General features: G+C 37.5%; 1 protein-coding gene across 1 annotated transcript in view; it reads right to left on the reverse strand.

Moving 5' to 3' along the window:
- Nucleotides 1-23,668, reverse strand: part of STX8 (syntaxin 8) — a 188,351-nt gene extending 164,683 nt beyond the window's left edge. Inside the window, exons 1-3 of the mRNA XM_072641065.1 lie at nucleotides 23,517-23,668; nucleotides 14,345-14,444; nucleotides 7,004-7,098 (exon numbers count right to left, since the gene is read on the reverse strand). Coding sequence (XP_072497166.1) covers nucleotides 7,004-7,098; nucleotides 14,345-14,444; nucleotides 23,517-23,533 — 212 coding nt within the window. The 5' untranslated portion in view covers nucleotides 23,534-23,668. The remainder of the gene's footprint in view (nucleotides 1-7,003; nucleotides 7,099-14,344; nucleotides 14,445-23,516) is intronic.
- Between the last annotated feature and the right edge of the window lie 9 nt (nucleotides 23,669-23,677).

Here is a 23,677-nt window from a genome sequence, read left to right on the forward strand (position 1 = left end):
TTGTATTTGGTTTGCAACACTCCCAAACATTTTTAAAATTTTCAGATTAAAGAAAGAGGAGAAAACTGTAGCTGTCTTGAAGAAGATAATAACTAGAAAAAGTTGATGAAAGGATGTTTCTCATGCAAATCATAGAACTCAGTCAAAAAATGATCCACCTATTGCGTTCTAAAGGGTTTGATTTTAACTTTTTCGTAACTGAACAATATGCTTTACCTCTGTAATACAAGAGAGTTAAATAGACACAAATATTAACATGGACTATCTGTGCCCAATCTGTAGTAGAACATTCCAAGCTTGTATTGGTCACTTTATCATGATGTCATTTTAGTCCTCTCTGAAGACAAAGGACAACAACCAACCAACCAACCAGATCCTTAAGAGCAGAGACTACCGTTTTTTGCCTTTCTTTGAATGCCTAGTGTTTAGTACAGGAGATGGCACACAGTAGTCACCTCAATAAAAATATGACTCAACAAAAGAGACTGAAGAATAATGTGACATAGACAGGAGAACCTGGACAGAGAAGTGTCATGGAAACCTAAAGAGAAGAAAGAAAAGAAGGTGATGGGAAGTGTCAAAAGCTGCAAAGAAACTGAGAAGGATAAGGACTGTGAAAAGGCCATAAAATTTGACAATTAAAGAGATCATTGGTAACTTGAGGGAAATCAATTTTTATTGAATAATTGGGTCAGAAGTCTGATTGCAAAGAGCTAGGAAAAGAAAGAAATAAAGTAGAAACACTTACTGTAGAGGGCCTTCTCAAAGAGTTTAGCCCTAAAAGGGAAGAGAGATATGAAACAATAACTAGGAAGATGGAAGGATCAACTGAGAGTTTTTCAGGGTGAGGAGGGAGAAATGTGCTTGTTTATAGGCAGTAGGCAGGGAGAGAATGAAGATAAGTGAAAGAGTGGGGATGATAGAGGAGGCAATCTGCTGGAGAAGACAGGATGGATCACTTGTACATGTAGAGGGATTTGCCTTGTCTAGGGGAAAGACACATGAAGGAGGAGTAAAGCTTTTGAGCAGAACAGTACATTTAACAAATCAGTAAAGCATTCTGGCTAAGAGATCTGCAAATCTAAATTTAAGAGGTTTTGACATGAATAAGAAGGTACGATAGTACAGTAGGAAGAATGGCAGATTTGCAGTTAGAAGATTGGGGTTTGAATTTTGTTTCTGCCATTACCAATATCTCCATCCCACTGTGACCACCAAGAAAGCTGACCAAACCTAGACCTCACCATCACCCACAGCTGTGCTACCTCCAAAAACTTGACATAGGAAATTCTCTCCAATCATGAATTTCTTCTTTGAATTTTTTTTCTATCTTATTTCTTCTAAAGCTATTTTTCAGTCTCATTATGATTTCCAGTCCTTCCCTTTTCCCTGTTAATCACAGTACATTAAGAGAGGGAAAGAAGGATGTACATAGAAATGAACATGACATAAAAATGAAGGTTACCAATAAAAATTAGATTTTTACAGAAAATAAATGCAAGGAAAAGCAACCAAAAATGAAAATGTAAGAATAATGGGCACCAAAGGCCACCAGCTTAGACTGGGGACGTTAGAGACAACGAAAAGGGTTGGGGATTTTTTTATAGTTATGTTGAAGCCAAGAGGATGAAAGAAGGATTAAGACATCTGTGTAGGTGGGATCATGATAACGGATGAAAATGAAAGGGCAGAACTGTCCAACTTTTACTCTACTACTTGCCCTACCTATGACAAAGACTTTGAACTAGGAAAATTAAAGCAAAAATGGTTACTAGGGAATTGTGATAAATGAGATGGTTTGCGAGCATTATGTAAAAGATTTGACTTTAGTTTTCCTACTAAAAATTGATTATCTTGATATATGGTATCAAGTCAAGGAATTTTAAAAGGCTAAAAAAATAAAAATCTCAATAAATGGGGCAGGAGCTACAAAACTAGAGGAAAAAATGTTTCAAATTTCACAAAAAAGAAAAAGCTAGAGTCTCTTGATTATAAACCAATGGGTTTCACTTTTTTTTTGTATCCCTATTAAAATCCTAAAAGACATTATTATGGTTTAGGGGTACTTATAATGAGAAGCAGTGATATCACGAAAAGCCCAGATGACTTCAAGAACAGCCCTGCAAATACAAAAATACCCCTAGCTGTTTCACTCTGTTTTTGCTTACTTTTACACTATTATGTATGTTCTGAAGGATCTGAAGACTCAAGGGAAAATGTAATAGCTGTCTTCAAGTATTTGAAGAGCTGCTATGGAGAGAAGCAATTATATTTCCTCTACTAGACCCCAGAGGTCAAAGCCAGGAGCAACAGGTAGAAGACCAATTTAAGTTTAATACCAGAAAAAACTTCCTGTCAATTAGTTGTCCAAAAGTAGAGCAGGAAGACTTCCGGGATGGTGGGATGCCCCTCATTAAATGTCTTCAGGTAAAAGCTGGATAACCATTTATCAGGGAATGCAATAGCAAGGATTCCTTTTATGTATGGCTGCAGAGATCCATTCTGACTCTCATATCCTGGGATTCAATGACACTTTCATGGTGCTGCTCACAACTCATCTATGCCTTTTTATTTTATGAGACTCTTTTCCATGGCTTCCCCAAATCCTCAGAATTTGCTGGATGCCTTTACCTTGGTCTGTTAATACCGAGTTAACAGCTGCAAAGTATATAGAGTATCCTCAACTCTCACTATACAGACAGTTCACCTCATACTTTAGTCACACAGCTCTCAAATTAAATCCTTTACACACTTCAACTTCACAATTCTTTATTGGTAATATGTTACAGACTACTCCTACTCACCATGGACACCATGTTCCTTTGGGTGACCCTCAATTTTAATTCTTCTAAGACTGTGCTAGTGTATGAATAACAGCCATTCCACATCACCAGGACACCATTGTCAATAAAGTTATTCTTTTGTGGAAAAGATGGAAAAGATATAGACTAGAAAGCAGTACATTTAGATGAATTCCAAATTGGCTGAATGGTCAAATACTATTATTAGTCATTAATCATTCAGTGTCAGCTAAGAAGGTGGTCTCTTGTAGAGCCATCTTGGGATCATCTAACAACAATAACAGCCACTAGCATCTATAGAGCACTTCAAAGCAAAGCACTTCACAAATATCTCACTTTATCCTCATAACAACCTAGGAGGTAGGTACTATTATTATCACCATTTTACACAGGAGGAAATAGAGGTGGGTAGAGGCTAAGTGACTCGCCCAGGACAGAACAGGTAGTAAGTTTCTAAGGTGAGATTTGAATTCAAGTCTTCCTGATTCCAGGCCCAGCTCTACCTACTTTACCACCTAGCTATTCTTGGGCTTGTGTCTTTTAACATTTTTATTAGTGACTTAAGAGAAAGCATAAGAGTGGAAAGAGGGCAAGGCTTGGAATCCGCAAGATGTGGGTTAAACTCTCTCTTCTGATACATACCATATGTGTGATTCTGGTTAAGTCAGTGTCTCAGGTATTCTATAAATGTAAACATATCAATGCAAATTGAGAAGAAGGTACTAATCTATATTAGTTGGGGAAGTCCCTTGCATCAATCATATACATGGTTTAAAAAATGTGATGACTTGGACAAAGGCATAAATGGCTTGCACATCAGATTTACAGACAAAACAAAGCTAGCCATCTTAGATTTATAGCTAAAACGAAGCTATACGTAAAACAGCAAGAGGAGCCAAAAAGATTTTGACAGGCCAGAACACTGGACTGATTATTAAGATGAACTTTACTGTAAGGTTTAAAGAATGGTAACCATAAAGTTTCAATTTAGGGTCATGCAAAAAGAAAAGAATACAAAAAAAATTAAAAATACTTTTCTACTGCTTCAAAAGAAAATAAAATGTGTTTTTCTGAACATATGGAGGTATGAAAATACTCCTCTGTTGTGACATGGAATAACCTCCTGATATGTTAAACCCCCTGAGAAAAAAAGAGGAAATCAAATCAACTATTCTGCAGTTGTCTAAGTCATATTATTGAAATCAGTGGACTTTTTGGAAAATTTGTATATCCTCAGAACTTTTGAGAATTTATGATTTCCTCTGGATAATCCTGCTTAGCAAGAGTTGTATTAACTTCTCTAAACTACAGCTTATTCAAGAAAAACACTTGCTCTTTGTCTTTGATTCTTAGAACTCTTAGTATAAAAAAAAAAACTGAGAAAATGCCAAAATAAAAGTAAAGTCTATCAAGGAAAGTCAGTATAACCCTGACTAACAGGACCTACTTAAGTGGCCTACTTAAGACTTACAATTAGCAATAATAATGAAATTTAAAATAGCTTTCTCGTCCTGCAATTTATCAAACAACTCTAACAATTCCTGATTTCCTTACTAAAGGGGAAGAATAATAATGACCTAGAGAAACCAAGACTAGAGATGATCTCTAAATAATTTAGATTTGGATAGTTTTTAAGTCATTTAAAGCAAAACTATGTTCCTAATTATCCTTTATGAGCCTACATTAAAAAATTTTAGAAATTTAATTACTTTGCTTTCCTTATCTTACATCATAAGCTGAGGGCCATCTCCAGACATCCTGATTTATATCTTGCCACTGCACTCAGATGGCTCCAGAAGAGAAAGTAGGACTGGAGACTTTGCATAGCCCTCCCTCACGTAAAATAGAATTCACTTCCACTTCATGGCATCACCTCCCTGATGTCATGGTCCTCTTTGAGAACAAAGGATATCATCAGCTAAGCAGCAGAAGTTACAACTCCAGGAACCTAATCGGGGTGTTGGAAAAAAATAATCAAAACCAAATTGCTGACTCAGCAAGACCTGCCTCAAAATTAGAATAATTTTCTTTCAGAGTTCAGCTGTACAGTGAAATAAGGTACAAAGCTTACAGTAGATAACACAACAGGCTAGAATGCTGGGCTGAATCTAGTAAGATAAAAGTTAATAGGAATAAATGTACAGTCTTACACTTAAGTTAAAAAAAAATTTCACAAGCACAAGGTTGGGGAGAAGTTGAAACACAGTTCATCTGAAAAATACAGGGTCTTTAGTGGACTACAAGCTCAACAGGAGTCAAGAATGTAATATGTAGCCAATTAATATAATCTTTGACTACATTAAGAGAGACACAGTAAAATAGAACTAGAGAGGTGAGAGTCTAAATGCAATCTGCCCTTCTCAGAATACATTTGGAATATTGTGCTTCATCTAAGCCCACATTTTTACTGAGGCCATTGCTTAGCTAAAGAGTGCCCAAAGAAATGCAACCAAGATGGTAAAAAACCTTGAGAGTACGGCATATGAAAATCAATTAAAGGCATTAGGGATTTTTTGCCTAAAAAAAGAGAAGATTTTGACAACTACCTACAGGTACCTAAATGACTGTCAGAGTAAAAAAGAACTGGACCTATTCTAACTGGAACCAAAGTAGCAAGTACAAGTTTCCAGTAGCAATGAGTAAAAATTGCAAAGAGGTAAATTTTGGCTTAACCTTAAACCAAGCTTCTTGACAATTAGATATATTCAAAAGTAGAATAAGCTAGCTGAAGAGGTAGTGAGCACCCCCTCACTAGAGATCTTTAAGCAAAGCCTAGCTGATCATGTATAGAAAGGGGATTTTTATTCTGGTCACTGAATAAAATCAAGCTAGCTAGTCTCTAAGATCCTTTCCAATACCACAATTCTGTGATTTTGAAGATGGAAATGGGAAGTAATCACAAAATGCTCCAATTTTAAAAAATAAGAATCCCTCTCTCCTACTGAAATTGATATGATGCTTTTACCAACAGGGAGGTTCCTTAATGGAGCAAAATTAAATAACTGTTCACTTATGCAACTAATCCTAAAATCATCTACAATGCTTGCTTTAGCAGTATAAAAGTGATATCATAAAAAAAAAATTTAGAACCACTTTTTCTTTACATAAGTAGGTACAGACTATACAGACTATAGGTACATAACATTGTGTTTGACTTTGCTACTTTTTTTGCCTTCTTTTATTACAAAAGATGACTTCATTAGTGAGACAGGAGGAATTATATTTGAATATAAAGATATTGAAAAAGACAAAAGCTTGTAATAAAAATGCTTTTAAAGGAAAAAATTAAAAGGCAAGTTCAATTTCAGATAGCTTTTTTTTTAATTTTGCTTGCTTCTTGCAAACTGTATGGATACTTTTTTCCACTTTTAGCATTAGGCAAAGCACTGTTTCCTGAAACAAGACCAAAATTCACATCTTGAGTATGGAAGATCAGCAACCAAATTCAAAATGATAGAAAACTGATTTAGAATAAATTACAAAATCATTATAAACTTAGCTTTAATTGAATACTTTAGATTGACAAAATTTTTCCCAAAAAGACTCCTCAGATTATGAATTCCTTAAGCTATGTTTTTGGTTGACAGTGTTTAATGGGTGTCAAAGAAATAATAACATGATATATTTTTAGTTTAATTGAAATTTTTGTCCACCTCTGTGTACACCAGGTAGACTCTTCCAAGAAAAAAAAAAGGACAAGATAATCTAATCATGGATAATCTACATAAGAGGAAAAAAAAGAGAGATCTAATGAAACATTCTTCTTGGTGCTGGCTCCTTAAAGAACAAACTACATACCATGAAATAGTGCCAACAATTTTAGAACAGAAGTCACAGTTTACAATTGTAACCTATTCAAGTCATCCATCAAGGCATAGCGGATACTTTTTAAAAAGTGGAATTCCAAGCAAGGAGCACAATGTAAGTTGATGTTAATGTAACACAATAAACAAAAGCTCCCTATATATAAATATTACACCTAAATAAAGTAATTTTTTTAACCAAATCTTCCTATGCCAGCATACTGACTATAAAATATTTAGTAAAGACTTAAACTAGAAAATTAAAACTACAAGCAGCATTTTGGAGGTCTTTCTCATACTGTAGAAAAATCTGCATGGCCCAGATAGCTCTCTCAAAAGAGTATTTTTCCTCCACTCCTTAAAATACTGCAAAGGGCACTGAAATATTTGCAAGGATACATCTGGTGTGTTGACACAGATCTTAGCAATAACTCCTTCAAAAGGGTGATCTTTTCCTTCAGATTCCGCAACAAAACTCGGATTGTGAGGGTAAGCTAAAAAGTAAAGAGCACATTTAATTATTCCAGTCTTAAAATGTACAACAGATTACAAAATATCATTTTAATTCTGTTAAATGTATACATCATTTTACTAAGGAAAGAAAAAACAATTTCTGTCTCAGAAATGGTAATAATGTGCTATTTTTTATAAACAAAGACAAGTCTTTTAATACATCATCAGAAAAATGTGCATTTTGAATTGTTTATTAATAAAAATGTTAAACAACATAAGATGAAGGACAGAAGGAGACCTCTCTCCAAGCTGAAACAGATTATGGTCAGATAAGGGGATTTCAGAATTCCTGAACATAGCACATTTGTGGGTGATGACCAGATTAAGGGTATGACCATCTCTGTATGTAGCAGAGGTTGAATGGAGGTAGTACATGGGAGATGGCTGAGGAACAGAGTGGCTAGGGTGTTTGAGCAAGTCATTTTTCTAGTCAAAGTAGGCACAGACAGACAGAGAGACAGGTCTATGGAAACTGAGGATGGGGAACCAAACCAAGATTAAGAACTTGCAGAACTCAGACCAGAGAGGGCAAAAATAAGATTTTTTTTTTTTTTGCCCTGAATGAGATCTCTTTGGAACCACTGAAAGCCTGAAGGTCTCCAGGGCCAAGAGATCTCTGAGATCCTAGAACAACAGAAGATTCAAAATCCAAAAAACCCCAAGAAAGAAACAACAGAACCAGCTCAGACTTTCCCTCCAGAAGTATATGCACAGCTCAGTGCTAACATAAAATCCAAAGTCAGAAAGTAGGCTAGAAGAATGAGCAAGTCAAAAAAGAATCACAGGGCAGCTAGGTGGCACAGGGAACAGAGCACTGGCCCTGGAGTTAGGAGGACCTGAGTTCAAATTTGACCTCAGACACTTGACACTTACTAGCTGTGTGACCTTGGGCAAGTTACTTAACCCCAACTGCCTTGAAAAGAAAGAAAGAAAGAAGGAAGCAAAGAAAGAAAGAGGCAAAGAAAGAGACAAAGAAAGCCATCATGAAAAGATATTATGGTGACAGAGACACGCAGAATACACACTCAAAAACATAGAATGATTCTACAAACAAAGTCTCAAAGAAAACTATAGCTTGGGTATAATTTAACTAGAAGTCTCATAAAAGATGAAGCAAGACTTGAAAGGAGTTACTGTTATATCTTGATGATCTTAAGAGAAGACTGGGAAAAGAGAGGAAAAGGAATACACTACGGGAAGGGGGAAGAAAAGGAAGGGTAATTTAAAGAAAATTATCTCACATAATCAAGGCGTACAAGTATCTACAAGGAGGAGGGAGCAATGGGAAGCAGATAAACATAAACCTCACTTTCATCTAAACCAGTCAAAGGAGAGAATACACACACACACACACACACACACATATAGTTGAATACAGAAATACATTTCACTCAAGGGGAAAAGGGGGAATTAAAGGGAAGGTCAATTAAGGGAAAGATCAAGTCCTAAGCAAAATGAATTTTAACTAAGAATGTATAAAAATATTTATAGCCCTTTCTTGTGGTAGCAAAAAATGGGAATCAGAGGAAATGTCCACCAATTGAGGAAATGCTGAACAATTTACAGTATAAATGCAGTAAGAACAGTGGGACAGGTAAAAGAAGAACTGGAAGCTAGGTGGTACAACATATAGAGCACTAGCCTGGAATTAGGAATAACCGAGTTCAAATTCAGTCTCCGATACTCACTACTGGGAGAATCATTTAATCTCTTTTTGCCTCGGTTCCCTCAACTGTAAAATGGGGATAATAAGAGCAAGGTTGTTGTAAGGATCAATAAAATATTTGTAAAGCAATTAGCATGATCTCTAGTGTAGTAGATGTTATATAAATGCTTATTCCTTCTCCTTCTCCCCTCTCCAGTTGGCAAGAGCTTGTGAGGACCAAATGAAACAATATTTGTAAAGCACTTAGCACAGTGCCTGACACATAGTGGGCACTCTATAAATGGTTATTTTCTTCCCCTTCCCCAACTAGCAAGAGTGTGATAAAAACTTAGAGAAGAGAAAATATCTAGGAAAAGAAGGAAATCACAACAAAGTCAAATGCAGAAGTTAAGTAAAGGAGGATGAAGAATGAGAAAAGAACAGTAGATCTGACAATTAAAAGATCATCAATAGCTTTGGAGATGCAGTTTCAGTTAAGATTAAAAGACTAACAGACTAAAAAGCTAGTGAGAAGAGAACAGTGTCAGCAGCAGGTGTAGAAAATTTTCCCCAGAATTATATCTGACAAAGGAAGGAGAGACACGGAGGACAATAACCTGGAAGGATCTTAGGTCTAGTGGAGGTTTTTTAAGGATAAGGAAACTTCAGCATATTCGAAAGTAGTAGGGAAGGAACCAGATGACAAGAAGTAGGCAAGAGACAAAGGGAAGACCACTGAGGATAAATTCTGCTGGAAAAGATGGGAGAGCACACATGAAGTAGAGGTGAATCAGCGCTGGAGTTGGCCTTGGTCAGGGCAACTTTTTTTTTTCCTTTTTAATCCTTGGGGAACGAAAGGGAAGGGATAGATGATATCAAAGAGTTTTGAGGAAGTAGGTGCAGAGCCACGATGGCAGAGTGGAAACAGTAAACCAGCTGGACTCTACAACATTCCCCTTCAAACAACTTTTAAAAAACACCTGAAGTCAAATTCTGAAGCAAAAGGGTCAACAAAAGGTCGAGGTAAGACATTTTTCCAGTCCAAAATAACTCAGGAGGTCAGCAGGAAATGTCAGTGACACTCAGGTGGAAATAGGCCCTGTCCCCTCAGAGACAAAGCAGTGGGCTTTGGAGGCTGCAGCAACAGCAGAAGCAACATCTTTAGAAGCTCTCAGCCCAGAGATAGGTAATAAGATTAGAAAATTGGTTAGAAAGAAATTACAGGTGCCTCTGAGCTAACACTGGATGGAGGATTGGGAACTATTTGGCAATTACAGTGCTTATAAAGTTCCAGGGAAAAAGGGACCAGGTCATAGTTTCAGGGCTGAGAGGAACACTAGCACTTGTGGCTGAAGGGGAACAGGAGCCCTTGCTGGGTAAGGACCAGAGCAAAGACCAGTAAAGCAGTGGCCACATCTATCCAGATCCCACCACTTGGAAACATCAAAAACCGGCAGACCCTCTGAACTAGCTCTGAAAATAGCAACACAAAAAAGCCTACATCTTGAGTCAGTGCCTCCCTACCCAGGTGAACAGAGCCCAACTTTAACATAAAGTTCAAAGTCAGGAAATAGGCTATGAAAATGAGCAAATAAGAACAAAAAAAGATTGATCATAAGAAGCTACCACGGTGACAGGGAAGATCAAAACACAAACTCAGAAGACAATAACATGAAAATGTTACGAGCAAAGTCTCAGAAAAAATATGCAAATCAGACACAAGCTCAACAAGAATTACTGGAAGAGTTAAATAAAGAGATAATAAGAGTAGCAGAGGGAAAACTGGGGAAAGAAATGAGAGTAATACAAGAAAATTATGATAAGAGAATTAACAACTTAATAAACGAGCACAAGAAACACTGAAGAAAAAAATAACTTAAAAAAAGAATTGGCCAAATGGAAAAAGAAGTATAAAAATACACTGAAGAAAAGAATTCCTTTAAAATTAGAATTGGGCAAGTGGAAGAAAATGACTCCATGAAACATCAAAAAACCACCAAAAAGAATTAAAAGAATGAAAAAAACAGAAAATTTGCAATATTTCATCAGAAAAACAACTCACCTGGAAAACAGATTGAGAAGTGGTCATTGAAGAATTATTGGACTACCAGAAAACCATCATCAAAAAAAGAGCCTAGACATCATATATCAAGAAATTATCAAGGAAAAACTGCCTCAATATGTTAGAACCACAGGGCAAAATAGAAATTGAAAGAATCTACTGATCACCTCTTGAAAGAGGTCCCAAAATCAAAACTACGAAGAATATCATAGCCTAACTCTAGTGCTTCCCAGTCAAAGAGAAAATACTGCAAGCAGCCAAAAAGAAACCACTCAAAATCTGTGGAGCCATAGTCATGATCACATCAGATTTAACAGTTTTCACATTAACGGAACATAAGGCCTGAGAAGGCAAAGGAGCTAAAATTATAACCAAAAATAGCCTACCTAGCAAAACTGAGAGAGGGAAATGGATATTTAATGAAATAGACAATGAAATTCAAGCATTCCTGATTAAAAGACAGAGCTAAACAGAAATCTGAGATTCACATGTAAAACTCAAGAGCAGCATCAAAAAGTAAACACAAAAGACAAATAACAAGGGACTTAATGTGGTTAAATTATTTACATTCTTATATGCGAAGAGATACATGCAATTTCTAAGAACTTTATCATATTAGGATACTTAGAAGGATTCTAAATAGAGAATTCAGATGTGAGTTAATTATGCTGGGATAATCTAAAAAAAATAGAAAACAAGGAATGTACTAGGAGAAATGGGGGAAGTGAAAGGAAGAAGGGGGAAATTTTTCTCATATAAAAGAGGAATGCAAGGAAGAGCTTTTATACAAGAGGGAAAATTAGGAGGGGTGGTCAATGCTTGAACTTCACTCATCAGAATTGGTTCAAAGGGTGGGAAATATATATACACACTCACTTGGATATAGAAATCTATCTCACCCAACAAAGAAGTAGAAAGGGAAGAGGGATAAAGGGAGCTAGAGATTGGGCTAATAAGGATTAAGGGAAGCAGTAAACAATACTTGACTCTCACTCTCATCTAAATTAGTTCAAAGAGAGAAAAAAATACATACACACACTCATATGGGTACAGAAATCTATCTTACTCAATAGGGAAGTAATAGAGGAAAGGGATAAGATAAAGAAAAGAATGATAAAAGGGAGGGTGGATAAAAGAAGGGAATGGTCAGAAACAAAACAGACTCTAAAAGGGTGACAAAATAAAAATAGAGAAGAATAAACAGAAGAAAATAGGATGGAGGAAAATGCACAGTTAGTAATCATAACTGTGAATGTGAAACGGAAATAGAGTATGGCTTAGAAACTAGAATCCAGTAATACTTTGTTTACAAGAAACACATCAAACAGAGACACACACACACAGCATTAAAATCAAGCTATTATGCTTCACTCAAAGCAAAAAAGTCAAGGGTAGTGTAGTGATCATGATCTCAGACAAAGCAAAAGCAAAAACAGATTAATTAAAAGAGATAATAAAGGAAACTCCATTTTGCTAAAAGATACCATAAAGAATGAAGTAACATCAAGACTAAATATATATGCACCAAATGGCACAGATTGGAAATTCTTAAAGTAAAAGTTAAATGAATTACAGGAGGAAACAGAAAAACTATAGAGGTAGGGGACCTCAAATTTCCCATCTCAGAGCTACAGAAATATAACCATAAAATAAATAAGAAAGAAGTAAAGGAGATGAACTGAATCTTAAGAAAGGCAGATATGACAGACTTCTGGGAAAAAGTGAATGGGAATGGAAAAAACTATGCCTTTTTTCTCAGCTGTATATTACATCTTCACAAAAACTAACCATTGAGGCATTAAAACCTTCACAACCAAATATAGAAAAGCAGACAACCTTTTCAGACCATAATTCAACAAGAATTACATTAAATAAAGGGCCGTGAAAGTATATATTAAAAATTAATTGAAAAATAATCTAATCCTAAAGAATGAGTAGATGAAAGAACAAACCACAGAAACAACAATTTCACTGAAGAGAATGACAACAATGAGAAAACACATCAAAATTTATGGGATGCAGCCAAAGGAGTACTTAGAGGAAACTTCATATTTCAAGAATGCCTGTTCATAAAGTTTTGCCATAAAAAAAGTGATGAAAGATAAAGTATAATAGCTAGTGGAGATGAACAGATCAGGTAAGGGTTTTTTTCAGGATGAAGAGGAAATGGGCATGTTTGTGGGCAGTAGGGAAAGATTAGTGAGAGAACAGGATAACAGAGGGGGCAATCTGCTAGAAAAGAAGAGATGGAAAGGGATTACTTGTACAAGCAGAAGGGTTTATTTTGGTAACAAGAAGAGATATTTCTTCATGTGAGACTAGAGTGAAGGAAGAGATATTAGTAGAAGGCATGTGAGTTTTGTGAGATGAGTAGATGAAATATGAAGCAAAGTTCTCAATTGAGAGGGTATGGGAAAGCTATGAAATTTCTGAGGATGAAAAGGAAAGTGGTAAATGGGATAGTTAGTCAATTAGGGAGGTGTAAAAGGATTGCCTTGCAGCACTGAGGGCCCTGTTGAGATAATGTAACAAAATTTTAGTAGACCCAAGCAGCATGGTTTTGTGATTTTCTTTAGCTTTTTTTCTTTCTATTCGCACCATGCGAATAGAAGTGAAGTGGGAGTAATCCCAGGCTAAGGCTTGGAAGAGCCAAGGTTGATAAGAGGATGAAGGTACAGGATTAAATTCTTCTTGGCAAAAGAACCAGTTTGCCAAGGAGAAAAAAATGGGGAAAAGAAGGAAATATAGTGACAAACTAGTAAAGAACCGAGAGGTAGATGGAATCAAGATCACAATGACAATGAAGGATAAGGTTTGGGACGGAAATGACAACGGACTACTTCAGAGTTCATGAACAGGGAAGTAGTATATTTGTGGGTGACTGCAAAATCAAAGGTATGAATATCTCTATCAGTGTGTAGCTGTGGTTGGTTAGAGGAGTAGCTTATGGCAAATGGGTAAATTGAGGAACTGGAACATTAGGGTGTTTGAGGGAGCACCAATATGTATACTGAAGTTCCTTAGGACATAAACAGGAGTTGAGGATGAGAGAAGGACTATGAGCCAGGCACTGTATTTACTAAATCTGTGACCAAGGGCAAGTAACTTAATCAGAGTCTGTTTCCTTATCTATACCATGACGATTAAAAAAAAATCATACCTACTTTACATAGTTGTTATAAAACTCAAATCAGTTAATGTACAGAAAACCATGCAAACTTGAAAATATTCTATTATAAATGTCAGTTGGTACTGCTATTACTGTTATTCTTATTGAAACATAAAAAAGATCTAGAGAAAGGCCTCCTGCAGGTTCTCTATGTATGATCTATGGAAGACAAGAATGACATTGGCTAGGAAAGCATGGAAAGGTTGTCATGGAGGGAATATCTATATCAATGAGTTTCATTAAAGTACTGAAAATACAGAGCCTAAATACTTAGCTTCAAAGATGAAAGACTTTTTTTCAGACTTCCAAAGCTAAAACAAAAGACATTAGATAATTTATTACTGGTATTACCTTGGTTGTATTTTCACCATTTCTTTCACACTGGTTGCGCTGTTGGATTATCTCAGCAATTTGTTGTGCAATATGACAAGTAGAATCATAAGTAGACAACCTTTATCAAAATTAAGTGAAGAAAAATGGTTTCAGACTCTTAAAGAAAACTTCATTTTTCAATTTTAAATGTCCGTATCTATTTTCTAGCATTAATGAAATTTAACAAGTTACAAGTGGAAAAGGTTATTAAAAAGCATTTAAGGAATCCTCTAAACAAAGTGTTTTAGGGGAGAAAGGAACTTAAAAGGGGAAGGAGGAGATAAGCATTTACACCTACTATGTGTTGATCACAATCCTAAGGATTGTACACAGACTATCTCATTTGGCCCAATAGAAAACAAAATGTGGCTATAATCACTTGCTCATTCAACCAAATGCCTATGATATGAAAGCTGCTACTAAACTAGACATTGTGGGAAATAGAAAAATGAGTGAGATCAAAAATGCAGCATGGTACAAAAAAAAAATACTGGATTTAGAGTTAAGAGGACACAGGTTTGAATACCCACTCTTGTACTTACAATATCTGTGACCTAAATCAGATAAATCACTTAATCTGGGAGTTTAAGTTTTCTAGTCTGTAAAATAAAGGGATTAGACTAGACGACCACTGAAGGCAATCAATGGGCAGTTATGTGCTAGCAATGTGCAGGTGCTAAGGATACAAATAAAATGAAACAATCCCTATTATCAAGGAACTTATATCCAAATAGTGTCAGAAACAAGTACACATTTAAGAATATGATGAATAATTAGAAAGAGAATAAATACAAAGTAGTTAAACACAAGGCATTTTGGGAGAAAGGTCACTAGCAACTGAGATTAGGATAGCTCCAGACAGATGATAAACTGCATCTTAAAAGAAAAGACTCCATGAGGTACAGGTAAAGAGAGACATGTAGAATGGTCAATGCAAAGGTATGGAAATAAGAAACAGGTACCATGTGTAAAGAATGGAGAGAGGCTAGTTAGGCTGGATTGCAGAGTTCAGGAAGGCACTAATAGTCAACTCAGACTGCAAAAATAGGTGGGGACCAGGTTGTCAAGGGTTTTGAAAACTAAACAAAGGAATTTGTACTTTATCCAAGCAGCAACAGGAAGTCAGTAGTCTTTGTTGAGTAAAGGGGTGGCATGATCTGAGCTCCTAAAGAAAATTATTTTGGCAGGAGTGTATAGAATGGAATTCAATGGTGAAAGACTTAAGGTAAGGATATGCTTCATGAGACTTCACATGTATAATGGTATCAGAATACTTGCCCTCTCAATGTGTTGGGGAGGGACCGGAGGAACAGAGAATTTGGAACTAAAAATTTTTAAAGGGAATAATAAAAAAATTAGTAAGCTAAAAAAATGTTTTAAAGATTTAAGGAAGGGGAAATAATTAAGAGGCTACTGCAATAATCTAAGCTAGAAGAAAGAGTCAGATGAGTGAAAGGAGAGGATAAGATATAAGAAATGTTGTGAAATTAGAAATGGCAAGATTGAGCAATTGACTAGATATTTGAGATGACAATAAGAAATTAAGGATAATTCTAAGATGTGAGCACAGTATACTGAGTAACAGAACCTTCATCAGAAATAGGGAAGTGTGAAAGAGGACTAGGTTTAAAGGGAAAGATATTAAATTATGTTTGCAACTATTGTGTTTGAGATGTTCTGGGAGACATCCAGTTTCAACAATACGATGATCTAAGACAATTCCAAAAGACTCGTGTTGAAAACACTATCCACATCCACAGAAAGAACTATGGAGTCCAAATGCAGATCAAAGCATACAGGTTTTTTTTGTTTGTCTGGTTTTTTCTTTCTTTTGGTTTTCCCCTTTTCTTCTGATTCTTCTTTACAACATGACTAATGTGGAAATATGTTTAATATGAATGTACATGTATAGCCTATATCAGATTGCATGCTGTCTTGGAAAAGGGAGAGGGGAGGGAAAGGGAAAAAACTTGGAACTCAAAATTGTATAAACCTGAGTGCTGAAAACTAAAAATAAATAAAAATAATCTTTTTTAAAATGCGAGAGAGAGAGAGAGAGAGAGAGAGAGAGAGGGAGGGAGGGAGGGAGAGAGAAATGAAAGGAGCCTAGTACATAACCTCAGGGAACATTTGCAGTTAAAGGGTATGGTATAAATGATGAACTAACAAAGACTCTGGAGAGGTTGAAGAGAAGAACCAGGAGAGTAGTGACACAGAAACCTAGAAAAGAAAGTATTCAGTAGGAAAGGGTGGCCAATAGTATCAAATTAAGGATTAAGAAGGATGAGTACTGAGAAAAGACTATTAGATTTGCCAGTCAAGAGATCACTGGTAACTTTAGGGAGGACAATTTCAGTTGAACAATGGAGAAGCTGGATGGCAAAGGATTGAGGAATAAGTGAGAGGAGAACAAGTAGAGCTAGTAAATGAGCTTTTTCAAAAAATCTGACCAAAAATGAGAGGAGAGATATAAGACAATAGTTTGAGAGGTTGTTAGAGTCTAAGGATGGGAAGCTTGGGCAAGTTTGAAGGCAGGAAGGAAAGGAACATGTAAATAGGGAAAGGCTGAAGACTAGAGAGAAAGAAGGTTCTTTTCAGTTATGATCTTAGGGCTTTTTTTGAACTGGTCCTGGCTTTCAAATAGCTTAAGGTGTATTAGAGGAAAATAAGACACATAGACAGTCCCATTATAAAATCAATTGCAATCAGTACCACAAGAAATAGAAAGGGCTATGTAAATTCTGAGGAGGGAGAGATCATTTTTCAACTAACTGAGTGGAAGGGCTTTAAGAAGGTAATATTTGATTAATGTTAATCATCTTCGAAGAATGGTTATGATTTCAATAGGCAGGAATGAGGAAGAGGACATTCCTGTAGAAAGAATTGCAGGAATAAAGGCACAGAGCAGGAAAAGAGAGGAGGGTAGTATAGGGGAACAGGCCAGGAGAGAACCTTTCAGAGTAGAGTAAATGTTCCAGTTTGGCTGCAACAGAAACTGTCAGTTTAAATGTGGCCAGAAAAATAGGTTGGATCCAGATTAGTCTTGAATATCAGGCTAAAAGAGTCTGTAATTTTGGGGGGGATTTTTGAACATAGAAATGTTATGTTCAGATACAAGAAAATTAATTTGGCTATTAGAGGCAGTACGGTATAGTGAATGGTGACTGGCCTTAGAATCAGGGAGACCTGGATCCAAGTTCTACCTTGGATACATACTAGTTCTGTGATCCTGAACAAGTCACTTAACCTCACTGTCTCAGGTAACTAAGATTTTTAAGTTACTGACAATTTGCAATTTTCATCACTGGAGGTAGTTTCCACACTAAGAGTTCTTTACACAGATGAAGTAACAAGTCTGAATTAATTTAAGAAAAAAAAAAACCCTCTGGCTAATGTGCATAGGATGAACAAGGGAGAAAAGAACCAGTTAGACTTACCACAAGAGTTAAGACAAGATATAATGATGACATGAATGAGGGTGATGGGATTGAGGGCAGAAAAAAATAGGCAGAGTGATCTGCAAATATGGACAAAAATCCAAAGGACTTACTGATTGAATGGTAAGTAAAGCAGAGGTAGAAGGAATGAGGTGAACTCATTTTGGAGTCACAGAATTAGGTACAAATCTGAGAGTCACAGCATCATAGACTATGAAACCTGGATGGGGCCTAGAGAGCGTCTAGACCAGTGGTGTCAAACTCAAATAAAAATCTGAGCCACTGATGTGTATAATGAGGATCTCTATGGGCCTTTCTTACATTGATTTAGTTTTAGAATGTAATATTAGCTAAGTTTTACGGTATTTTTATTTATTTTCTTAAATATTTCTCTATTTTAATCTGGTGCCAGCTGCACTCAGAGTATTGCAGGCTACAATAAAGCCTGTGGGTCATAGCTGACACCTCTGATCTACACCAATCTCCTTTTCTATATAGAGGTAAATCAATAATGTATCAAAAAGTATTTGAGTACTTAGCCCTATGCATGGGATTATGATATAAAACACAAATATAAAAAGGTACATAAAACATATGCCCTTAAATGTGCATAAACCTAGTTTGAAATTGTACTCATAACTGGAGAATGGGGCAAATTATCTCACATAAAAGAGGCAAGAAAAAACTTTGACAGTGAAGGGGAAGAGGGGAGAGGTGAGAGGGAATGAGTGAACCTTACTCTCATTAGATTTGGTTTAAGGGAATAACTTACATACTCAATTAGGGGGAAAGAGTATGGAGGGGAATGATAAAAAGGAGGGCAGATTGGGGGAAGGGGTAATCTGAAGCAAATACTTTTGAGGAGGGACAGAGTCAAAGGAGAGAAGAGAATAAATGGGGAAGGGGATAGGATGGAGGGAAATAGTTAGTTTTTCACAACATGACTATTATGGAAATGTTTTGCATGACTACACATGTATAACCTATATGGAATTACTTGTTTTCTCAGTGAGAGTGGTTGAGGAGGGAGGAAGGGAGAGAATTTGGAACTCTGTAAGTTTAAAAAAACGTTAAAAATTGTTTTTACATGCAACCGGGAAATAAGATACAGAAGCAATGGGGTATAGAAATCTATCTTCCCCTACAGGAAAACAGAAGGGAAGGGGATAAGAGAAGGGGGGAGGGGGCGATTGAAGGGAGGGCAGATTGGGGGAAGGGGTCATCAGAATGCATGTAGTCTTAGGGTGGGGGAGGGGAGAGATGAAGAGAAAATTTGGAACTCAAAATCTTGTGGAAATGAATGTTGAAAAATAAAAATTAATTAATAAAAAGCAAAAAAAAAAAAGAAATTGGACCAATACATAAAAAAGAAAAGCAAACAATACATTTAAGAAAACTGAATTAAGTCAAAACATGACTTTTAGTCCCAAGTCAGCCATGACCAACATAACCTTGAACAGGTTAATTCATTCCTACGTGCCTTATTATATTGATCTATAAAATGAAGAGACTGTATTACTTGAGCCCCATAAAGCTCAAATATTGTATGATATTAAGTTTTAAATTATAAACCATATGGTACAGATTATAAATACTGTGCAATCAGTGATGGCAGTAGTCAGAGAAAACTTCTGGAAGTGGTAGAATCTGAAAAGGTCTTTAAAGGACTTGCTAAATGTAAAGAAACATGCAAGCTCCTCCCTATTCCTGAATGGCCCTCCCCCTGCTCCACCTACTAACAGCCTAACCTTCCCTCAAGGACCTCCTCGGGTGCCACCAACTCAAGGAAACTTTCTTTAATCTCCACCACAGAAAACACTTTTCAGTAAATAAATCAAGAAGCATTTAAATGCCTATTACGTACCAAGCACTAGGTAAGTGATAGGGATACAAAAACTATTTTTTTTCAAGGCAGAGGATACAGAAAAGTTGGGAGACTCACACATGTTCAGGCCTTTTTAAATTCCACACAATTTGAGGTATTTGAGTCAATGAAATACAAAGACAGAAGCAAAAGTCTCTACCTTTAGGGAGCTTACGGGAGAGCACAGTGGGGAAAACAAAATAGACACACAGTAGAGGTATATACAAAAATGGAGGCAGCTAAGTGGCTTAGTGGATAGAATAAGGAAGACTTGCGTTCAAATTCTGCCTCAGACACTTACCAGCCTGAGACCCTGGAGAAGTCTGTTTGCCTCAATCTCAAACCATTCCAGTTATCTATCAAGAAAACCTAACCTCATAGGCAGTAATGGCCTGCTGTGGTCCATCGGGTGACAAAGTTAACAACTGAAGGACACATATAAAACAGGTATGTTAACTTTGGTAGGGAAGGCAGTGTGGAGCTAATGAGAATAAGAAAGGAAGGCCTTTTGCAGAATGTAGCACCTGAGATAAATCTTCAAACAAGGGAGGCAGAGGCAAGGTGGGAACACATTTCAGGCATGCGGAACATCCAACATAAAGGCAGAGAGATGGAAAATGAATTGTCAAGTGTGAAAATATCAAGGTCAGTTTGGCTGGACAATAGATTGCAGGGAGACCATAATGTGTATATGACAAAGCTAAAAAGATTAGAATGGAGCCAGATTATGAAAATGTGTGACATCTACCTATAATAGAATAATCTGTGATTTATACATGCAGATACACCTTCCACGAGTATAAATCACAACCCCACTGTCCGCCAAATCTTGATCAGGTCTTTCTACGAGTTCTCTAGAAAAGCTACACAACATATTGGAGACCTTTCCGATAATATGTAGTTCCCCTCCTCAGGTAGAGGGTAAACTCTCGATCACTGGATGAAAAATCACACATGATGATGCTTGTGTTAGTAGCTTAGCATGTAGCGGATAGAGAGCCAGACTTGGATCAATCAAATCAACATTTATTAAGTGCCTACTATGTGCCAGGAACTGTGCTGTAACAGTAAAACACAATCTCTACTCACAAGGAGTTTACATTCTAATGGGAAAAGAAGTACATATATAAAAATATACATATGCAGCATAAATAAAAGTGAATACAAAATATATACAAAGTAGTTAAATACAAGGTTGTTTGGGAGGAAAGATATTAATATTCGAGAAGATCAGGAAAGCCTTCATGTAGAAGAAACTGCATCTTAAAAGAGCACGACTTTGGAGCAGAGGTAAAAAAGGAAGTACAATTACACAGAGTTGGAATAAAAAAAAAACGAGTTCCACTTCTGACTCAAATGTTTACTAGCCATTTGAAGCCAGACACATCATTTAGCCTCTCAGCCTCAGTTTCCTCATCTGAAAAATGGAGACATTAACAGAACCTACCTCCATAGGGTGACTGCGAGGATCAAATGAAATAATAAATAAGGTGTTTTGTAAATCTTAGAGTGCTATTTAAATATTAATTATTACTATTATGTAGTTTGAGAACTATGATTCCTAGCACTTTCTATCCCCTTTCTGTCACTGAACAATCTAAACTAGGGCAACGCAAGACTGGGGGTCATCATGTACCTGTCCATTTCACAGGAGAGCACAGAAAAAAAAAATTTTCACTACCTGTTAGCCAGTCTTTTTGTAATCTCTCCATAGATAGGCTGGTCCTCAAATAATAGACACTGCTGTACAGTGTCTTAATTACCCTGAACTTAAACTAAATTTTTCTAGAGCGCCCTATTGTGAACTATTTGTTTTCATCATTCCCTACCTTATAGTATACTTACTTCTCTGTATATACATCCTAATACACTCCCTATTCCTCCCTGCCCCAAATTCCTCATGTAAGCTCTTCAACATGTGACTATAGTTGTTTTTAAAATCTACATCTCCAGTGTCTTGGCTACATGGAGTTGGTATGTCTGTTAAATTACATTTATCCACATTTATTTCCTTTCTCCCTACATTATACGTTTCTTAAGATCAGGGACCCAGTCTTATTTATCTTTCCATCTAGCCTTACAAATATTTAAAGACACTTAAAAACCTCATTGCAAATTTGTTCTCCATGCATCTACCTTCCTTTCCTATGGGATATCACTCCTTCCTTACCTCACTTTGGATTAGTCCTATCACCTTGCACAAAATAGGTGCTTAATAAATGTTTAATAGGTGTTTATTCAATGAATGAATGAATGAGTACTTAAAAATGACCTCCCACCTACCCCCATCTCCTTTGCAGTTTGCTAGGTTAGTGGAAAGAAATGTTCAAACTAGCCCTAGCCTCTTTTCCTTCCATTCACAGGTAAGCTCTCACCTTTCCCCTATAGGTTTGCAAAAAGTAGACTCTTTAAGTCCCTGGAACAGAAATGGGAAACCTGACCATCTTCATTCTCAGCCTTCTAAGTCTAGGATTCATTAAGAACGTCAGCTGTTCTAGGCCTATGAGAATGTTAACCTAGCTGGTTTTTAATAAGTGTCTAATTCAGTTTCAAACTCCAGTTTTGCGTACCTATTACATGTCCTTTTTACTTTTTACTTTTTAGGGGACTTCCAGGGGAAGAAGTGGTAAAATATGAAGCAATTTGGGTTTTGCCTATATATGCATTTGCCTTTGTATCCTGTATTTTACCTATTTGTGACCATGTTACTGCCTCAGTAGATGCCTTCTCACTTTTACATCTGCAGAGACTGTTCCACACACCTGGAAGACCAAACAGTCCCATCTCTGACTCCCTGGCTTCCTTCAAGTCTCAGATCAAGAACTACCTTCTGTAGGAGGCCTTTCCTGGTCCTACAGCTAGAGCCTTCCCCTCTAAGATTACTGTGTATTGGCTTTGCAGACTGAGACAGAAGACCTTTGTTCACACGCCATGCCTACTACTGGCTATCTGTGTGCCCTGGGGCAAGTCACTTCATTTCCCTGGACCAGTTCCCTCATCTATAAAATGAGGACTAGACCTTCTAGTTCTAAACCCACGATGGTGACTTGCACATTTTACCTGCACCTATACAGGCACAGGTGGGGTCCTTGAGAGCAAGGGCTGTTTTCATTTTGGTCTCTGTGTCACTGTAGCACAGTGCCCACAGCACAGCGCCTGGCACGGAGCAGGACTGTTCCATGCCAGGGTGCTATCTGACTGATCTGTCCATTAAGGTCCCTAACTCAGCGTGCGGGTGAATAAAATCGGATTACCAAGAGAGCAGAGGTGAAGGGGTGCCCGGGGCAGTTCTCATCCGTGGTCCCTGAACCAGCAAAAGAGCATGCCCCAAACCCCAAAAGCTTGAATCCAGAGCTACCTAGTCTCAGTAGATAGAGCCCGGCGCCGGGAGGTCCCGAAGACCCGAGTTCAAATCCGCTTTCAGGCACTTTTAGCTCCGGTCAGGTCACTGAGCCTCCGTATTAATAATAATATTCACCCTCCCGACCCCCACCTCACCCCCAACGTGGCTGAGAGGAGCAAATGAGACCCTTGTAAAGAGCTTAGCACAGAGCCGGGCACACAGCAAGCGCTACATATGTGCACCACTAAGACTACTGCTACTATTCCACCTCGGCGTGGCCGACCGGCAGAGCTGTAGGAAAACAACACGATGAAATCCAATTCGAGTCTCCCACAGGCGGTTCGGTTCCGGCGGTCTAAGCTGTGCCCTCACAGCGCCGGCTCCCCGTTCCTCCTCCCTGGGCCTCTCCCGGCGCCGGCCTGGCCGCCACCCCCCACCTCCGCCCCACCCCTCCCAACATGCCCCCTCCCAGGGAGCCTGATCTGGGACCCTCAGCCCGGGCCTCACCAGGGGTCCGGCGCCATGACGCTGCCTCTGCCGCTTCCCGCAAAACTTCCGGGTTGCTGCCTCCAACTACGGCAGACCAAGTGGCTCAGTCGCCTACAGGCGAAGCCAGCGCTAAGGAGGAAGCGAGAGTGTGTTCTCCCAGAGGCGCCACAAGGGGGCGG

The sequence above is a fragment of the Notamacropus eugenii genome, chromosome 2 (assembly GCF_028372415.1).
Source record: "Notamacropus eugenii isolate mMacEug1 chromosome 2, mMacEug1.pri_v2, whole genome shotgun sequence".
Lineage (NCBI taxonomy): Eukaryota > Metazoa > Chordata > Mammalia > Diprotodontia > Macropodidae > Notamacropus > Notamacropus eugenii.